The sequence below is a fragment of the Malus domestica genome, chromosome 05 (genome assembly GCF_042453785.1).
Source record: "Malus domestica chromosome 05, GDT2T_hap1".
NCBI lineage: Eukaryota > Viridiplantae > Streptophyta > Magnoliopsida > Rosales > Rosaceae > Malus > Malus domestica.
The window spans coordinates 7,628,909-7,636,709 of NC_091665.1; the positions used below are offsets into that span (position 1 = coordinate 7,628,909).

General features: G+C 32.3%; 1 protein-coding gene across 1 annotated transcript; it reads right to left on the minus strand.

The window, feature by feature from the left end:
• Positions 1 to 5,267: 5,267 nt before the first annotated feature.
• Positions 5,268 to 6,692, minus strand: LOC103436601 (protein EXORDIUM-like 2). The gene has a single exon (XM_008375046.4). The coding sequence runs from the start codon at positions 6,339 to 6,341 to the stop codon at positions 5,460 to 5,462; it is 882 nt and encodes a 293-aa protein (XP_008373268.1). The 5' UTR covers positions 6,342 to 6,692; the 3' UTR covers positions 5,268 to 5,459.
• Positions 6,693 to 7,801: the final 1,109 nt, after the last annotated feature.

Genomic DNA, 7,801 nt, shown 5'->3' on the forward strand with positions numbered 1-7,801 from the left:
ATACTTAATTAATAATCCAACCATCTACAACCACATCATTTAATTTGCAAATGTGGTTTTAAAATTTTGATCTTCCTAATATTACCCCAACATTTTTCTCTTTAGTTGAACTACTTTCCGATAAGCATTTTATCTCCATTTCATTTTTTTTTTCCCACGTTTTTTATAAGAAAAATTAGGTTTTAATTCCTAATGATGACATTTTATTAATTGAAATGGTGTGTTTCAAATTTTTTATAAAGTTCTTCACCTTCTTTCCACATCAATCATTATAAATTTAAAATTTTTCAATAAATTAAAAGAGAAACTAGTGAAAATGACTTGAAAACTTTGAGTTTTAACGAAAATGACAAAATAAATGGTAAAGTAAATAGTACCAAGATTGATTTTTAGTGTAAAAATGTGATTTTTCGTTAAAGTTAACAGTATCAGGAACTTTTCGTTAAAGTTTCCTAAATTAAATCATTAAATTTCTATATTTTTGGAATCTACAAAAGAGAAAAGTGAGACAATATATTTTTGAGTAAATTGTAGCAATGGTTCCTCAACTTTAATCAAATTGGAGCAGTGGTCCATCAACTAAAAATCCATTATCATTGGTCCCTCAACTTATCAAAATGTATAGCTATGGTCATTTTCATCAATTTCGTCAAAATTTTGTCAAAATAGTTATGTTGGAATAACCATTTATACAATTAGGGTCCCTCAACTCATCAAAGTGTGTAATTATGGTCATTTTCATCAACTACGTCAAATTTTTTGTCAAAACAAGTTATGTTGGAAGGATCATTGTTACAATTGGGTTAAAGTTAAGGGATCATTTCTCCTGTTGAATTAAAGTTGATGGACCAATGGTAATGAATTTTTAGTTGAGAGACCATAGCTACATGTTTTGATGAGTTGAGGGACCAATGGTAATGAATTTTTAGTTGAGGGACTATTACTCCAATTGAGTTAAAGTTAAGGAATGATAGCTACAATTTACTCTATATTTTTATATCATGTACTTACGTAATGTGCACAATTTTCTTTTAGGGTTTTTACTATAAATGGTCACTGAAATTGATCAAACTCATCATTTTGTTTTCTTACTTTCAAAATCTATCAATATCATTCTGACACACTACCCCACATCAATTTGGTCCTTCCGTCAAGATTTTGTCAACTATTCTGTTAGTTTGTATGTGGGACCCACAAATCCAATGGAATGGCGACACGTGGATTATACAAAATAAAGGTTTTTATCGCAAATTGTCATTGACATTGATCCAACTCTTTATTTTGGTCCTTGAGTTACAAAAATCGATAAATTTGGTCCTTGACTTTCAATACCACACGTCAATTTAATCATTCCGTTAAAGTTTCGTCAATATTTTTTGTCCCATTAATCCAATCATATGGCACCACGTGGATTCGTTATGAGAAACTATTTTTTAAAGATTTAAAAGTAAAAGTAAAATAAGAAACTAAAACCCAAAACTAAAGAAAAAAAAAAAGTCGTCATCGTGTTCATCAAGTATGCTACAAAAGAAAAGGAAGGTACTATGACACCACTAAAGTACTTGGCCTCCTGAACTCACTCCTCATTCTCTCTAGTTGGTTATAGTCCAATCAAATTTGAATTGAATTTGGATTCGATTTTATCGAATTTAGATTGATTTCTTTTCCAATTGGGATTGTGGGATATGAGAAAAATGTCAACGTGAAATACTCGTCCATTGGTTCACTCTTAAAAAAAAAAAAAAAAAAAAGCTTCTTCTAGTTAATCCACATGAAGTCATAAATTGAATTAGTGAGACCACATCAGCACACAAACAAAAAATATTGATGAAAATTTAACAGAAGGGTAAATTGATGTACGGTAGTGAAAGTCAATGACCAAATTTAATGATATTCGAAACACAGGGACCAAAATGAGGAGTTTGATCAATATCAGAGACCATTTGTAATAAAAACCTTTATTTTGTATAATCCGTTTGTCACCATTTCATTGGATTTGTGGGTCTCACATACAATCTAACAGAATAGTTAACGAAATCTTAATAGAATGACCAAATTGATGTGGGGTAGTGAATGTCAGGGACGACATTGATTGACATTTAAAGTGAAGAATTAAAATAATAAGATTGATCAATCTCAGAGACTTTTTGTAATAAACATTGTTTTTATTCATATTATGCCACCCACATGCCAAAATATTAGTCTTTGGTGCATATGCATAATACAAGGAATATATAGCATTTTTAGGGACACTCGATTTTAAAATCTATGCCATACTAATAGATTTATAATAAATTTTGAGAACTATTATTATCACTTCAAAAATCTTATTCTACACTCCTCACAAGTGTATTTTTCTTTCTAATTATAGAAAATTTAAAATGTCAAATGAGATTTTTAAAGTGCTAATAACAATTTCCTAAATTTTAACAATCTAATTGTAGGTGTTTTTTTCTTTTCGTCTTACCTCAAAAAATTTATATTATAAAATAAACAATCAAATCGTTCACTACGATATAAAATAATTTATATAAAATAAATGTAAAAAAGTATGGTGAAAACATTCATCTCCAATCATGTCACATCAAATAGATTTTTGTATAAAATATCATAAAGTAAACTATTTAATATTACAGTTTAATAATATTTTTCGTTTAATAATATTTTTCTTCACTTATAATTAAGAAATTTTATATTCAATTCCAGTCAAAGACAAAGTAATCATTATTACTAGCCCCTTATGAGGCTTAGCGCTCTTCCATCTCTTTAATGTAGCTTATATCGTTTGTCCAAAAAAAAAAAGTAAATTGCCCCATTTGACCCCTTACTTATTTTTTTGATAAATTAACATTCTGAACTATTTGAATAAGCCAATTAATCATTTGTCAGTAGATTATTTCCACTATTTCATCATATTCATCTTTTTTTTTCATCAATTCTTACTTGTTAATTATAACAAACAATATAATTATGACATGTTAAAACAAAATAATGTGCAAGGATAATATGAAATGATCCGTTACGTAAACAATTGATTTTTTATATTTTCTCATTATACTATATATTTTTGAACTAATTTGTGTTCATATGTCGAAACTTTATAATAGGTGATTATAACTAACAAGTAAAAATTAATAATGAAATAACTAATTCATCCGGAATTAATCTCGCAATCAAACAATAAGAGATTAATTGACTGATTTTAAATAATTCAAAAGTTAATTTACAAAAAAAAATCAATTAAAAAATCAATTTCAATTGGTGGTTCAAAGAGTCGACTAGGTCTGACAATTTCTGACACGATTCAATAATCCGACACGACATGACACCAAATTAACATGTGTTCGGGTCAACACGATAACGAATCAGGTCGTTATCAGGTAACCCGATAAGCACCTGTTAAGATAACGGGTTAGTTTGGGTATACACGTGAATAACACAATCCACAATAAGCAAAATATTAATTTAATAATTTTATAACCCTAAAAAAATACTATAATAATTATATATATATATTAATTTAACAATTTTATACCCCTAAAAACTATCATAATTATATATATATATATATATATATATATATATATATTAAATTAAATATTAAAAATTGGTGATCATTGGATCGGTTTAAATATACATACCATTCAATTTCTTAAGTGTTATATGTACAAAATAAATAAATTTAAATTTACTTAATAAATATTTATATACCATTGAACTTGATGAGATACGAATTCTACGAAACTAATTTCAACTATCCAACCGTCAAATTTGTTTGTATATGCTTCGAGATCGCATCAGCAAAAAATTGCAAAAAAAAAACATTCAGAGATCAAGTAACGGGACAAAACTTTTCGATGGTTATCAATTAAAAATCAGAATTTAATGGTTATTTTGACTTCGATTTTGATGATTTTTTACAGCTACTCCTTGACCCTATATGAATACAATGAATGAATTCGATCTTCAATTTAAAATATTGACACTAGTGGATACCACAAAATCTTATGTTATATTTAATGAAAGTATAAATAAACTCTAAGTGTTAGTAAATCTATCGTTTTGATGGGATACACATTCTACGAAACTAATTTCAACGATCCAACCGTCAACTTTTTTATATATGCTTCAATATCGCATACGTAAAAAATCGCAAAAAATAAACATTCAGAGTGATAACATGATAAAACTTTTCGACGGTTATCAACTAAAAATCACGATTTAACAGTTATTTTAACTTCGATTTTGATGATTCTCCTTGATCCTATATGAATACAATGAATGAATTCGATCTTCAATTTAAAATATTTACACTAGTGGATACCTCAAAATCTTATGTCATGATGATCGATGAAAATTGAGGATTTTGTAAAAGGAATAACATGCAAGCTTTGAGTTCCATTGACAAGGTTTAAACTTTTGAGAAAGGTTTCACAACCTTAAAAACAAAAACTCTTTCATTTTGCATATCCTTGCACATTTAATATTTTGTAATAGACTAGTAGTGTATGGATGTTTGTTTATTAGGCTCTTATTTTCGAGTGTAGATATAGTACTTAAACGACAAACGTATTTTAATGTTTTGAAGTAATATTTATGTGGCAATGTGTGGTATATGCAAATTTAAAAAGAAAAATAATATTTTTCTTAATGGGTCATAATGGATCATAACGGGTCGGATCACTTTACCCGTTCGGTAAAATGGCCCGACCTGTTAAGGACCCGTTAAGATAACGAGTGTGACACGACAATACCTGTTAAGATAACAGGTGTTCACGAAAACAACACAAACATGACAAACACGATCTGTTTGCCAGGCCTAGAGTCGACAGTAATTTACCCCAAAAAAAAAAAATCTTAAAGTCCTTCTAATACCATCTCCAATGGGCTAAAAGTCAAATATTTTAACTTAGAAAATTTAGCTTCTAACCCAAAAACAATTTTTCTACTTTAACCGTTCTTATCCTACAATTTTAACCCAGAATTATTAAAGAATGAATTTAGACTATTTTTTTTGTTAAATTAAATTAAATAAATAAATATATAGACTATCATAAATAATTTTATGAACATTTTAATATAAAAAATTTAAATTCTAATAAGTATTTAAAATTTTAAATTCCGATTTATGGACTAAATTTTGAAGGAATCTGATCTTAATCTTAGTTTAGCATTTAATCCAAAATTTTTCCTTTGATTGGATTGGATTTGGAGGGTATTTTAATTTTTAACCCACCTTTGAAGTTGGTCTAACACGGGAAAAAAGATTTGCAAAAATTTAAAATCAGTAAGTTTTTTGTTACCGACAGGAAACATGATTTACAAGACGACAAACTTGAAGTGTGTACCAAACCCCCCTAACCCTGTCCACCTTCCCGGTACAACACATTTTATAATAATATATAATATTATAATAATATCTACACGATCACGTGCGGTACAGATGCTTGCCACGTCGGTCACAGAAGCGGCTTACATGCAGAGGTTTGCGGGTCCCACATGGCTGGCAATAGGAACCTACGCCCGTTTACCCCAACCGCGTTGTAGCTCGCCCCGGTCGCCTTATCCACCAGAACCCGACCCGGATACCCGGGGTAGGCCCCGGTTCCGAAAACGCCGGTGCAGGCAGAAACGGCCTCGAGTGGCGCGCTGGACGGCCCTTGGAAGTACCCATTATTGTATGGATTGGTTACGGCTCCCGCCAAGAGAGTGGCGAGGTTTATGATCATGCCATCAACTCCAACGTCGCCGTTCGGAGCCACTAACGGCGGAGTTTGCGGGCCGTAAATGGGCTGGTGAAAGGGCCAGGCGCATTGGCCGGGGCACTGGACCACCGAGTTCCCAACCCACACGTAAGCCGTCTTTTTATCCCGGTTGGAGCCGTGGGTCCCGCAGCGGCTACAGAAGCCGTCGACCGCCACGTCACTGGCAGTCAAAACAACGTTGATGGCGTTCAACGCGTTGACTTTGCCGGCGAGGGCCACCAGGTGTCGGTTACGGAGGGACTTTCCGAGAGAGTAGGCCTCGTGGAGGATTTGCCTGCCGACGAGGAGATTGGTGGCGCCGCCCCTGTACTTCTCGGTGGTTTTCCACCAGGAGGAGGCGGAGGGGAGTGGGGAACGCCGGGGAGCGAGGGAGTGGATGAAGTCGACGATGATGGACCTTTGGATAGGAGTGAAGCTGCCGTACCAAATAAGATTGACAGGGATGTTGCCCTTAAGAAGAGCGCCGTTGTGGTACTTGAGCACCAGTGGCTGCTCCTCCACTAAAGCGCCAAAACTGGGCTTCGCCACCAAAAGAAGGAGCAAGAGAGCAGTGGCAAAATGGTAAATCGGATACATTCCGAAGGAGGGTGAGGATTTTAGGCTTCTCTGGGGGAGTGGGACGAAGGGGTAGAAAGAGAGAGAGAGAGAGATGACGATTTGGTGAATTTGGTTTGCGTTGGTATTTATATCCGGACGACAAGGAAGACAGCTGTAGAAAGCAAAGGTGTCACAGTCTCTGGCGTCCACGTGGGAGTTGGTGATTGGACCTAGAGGGCTCTGGAGACGTTTGGGTTTGCCAGGCTGTAAGATTTCTCATATAGAGGAGGTGACGTGGGTGGTGTGGTATAGAGAGCAGAGAGGTTTGTTGTTCCAGGCACTTGATGCTGACTTTAAGCCGTAGAGACTCGTGACCCCGCATGCACCTAGGTATTCATGCCTCCCTCTCTCACCCTCTTATTTATACGGGGAAACTAATAAAAAAAAGTAGATATGTTGGAATATGTCCGTATTTTTGTTTAATTTAATAAATAAAAACAAAAACTATGTTTTAAAAAAAATGGTTGGATAAGTGCTAAGCAGACTCCTATAAAAGTAGGTCTCTTTCTAAACTCTGTTCTTATATATTTTTAACATAATTTTTTATCAAATATTATAAAATATTATACTAAAAATATGAAATGACGGAACGATCATACAAAGCCCCTTTTTGAAAGAGTGCATTTCTCGAATAGTTATGTCAAAGTTATATCATATTATATATGTGAAATTTTGTTTTTATTGGTTACGAAAAATATGAATCGACCTTCAATGATATTTACAAATTCTTAGCAGTGTTGAAAGAGAAATTTTGAATTAGGTTGAACACCTACTCATGAATGTCGTTTATTTTCGATGCCTTAATGAGGTTAAATTCTAAACAAGTGAACTGTTGTCATATCAGCTGAGATAAATAAATTGAAAAAATGTGATGATGTTTCTAAATACTATTCTCAATTTTTAGTTTATAAGTTGAAGTATACAGTGTGATTTAAGTTTTTTTCTTTTTTTTTTGTACTCTCTTGCTTTTTTGTTTGTTATGCGTATTGGTTTCGAAACCAATTATAATGTGGCATCTCTAATTTCGGGACATCTGTCCAATTATAATGTACTTTAACACTTATATTTGTTTTTTTTAAATAAACGATAGAACGTGGGGAAGAGGGTTAAGTCTCAGAATATGTGGCTTAAAAGGACTACAATAATGTGATTCAAATTCGTCTTTTATAAAAATTGAATATAAAAACTCTCATTTACAAATAAAAATAAATATTATTAGATCATAATATTAAATGATAACACTTATCTTCGTTATCTCTAATAAAGAACTTAATAAATTAAAAAAAAACTACGTACCCTTTTTTATCTTCTACGCATATTTGTTAATTACTATATTAAATTCGTCCAATCTATATATTCACTAACTAGAAATAAAGAAAAATTAGATAAAAATTACTTTTAAAAAACGTATCAATGCAGTTGGTAAAAAGGACAACAAT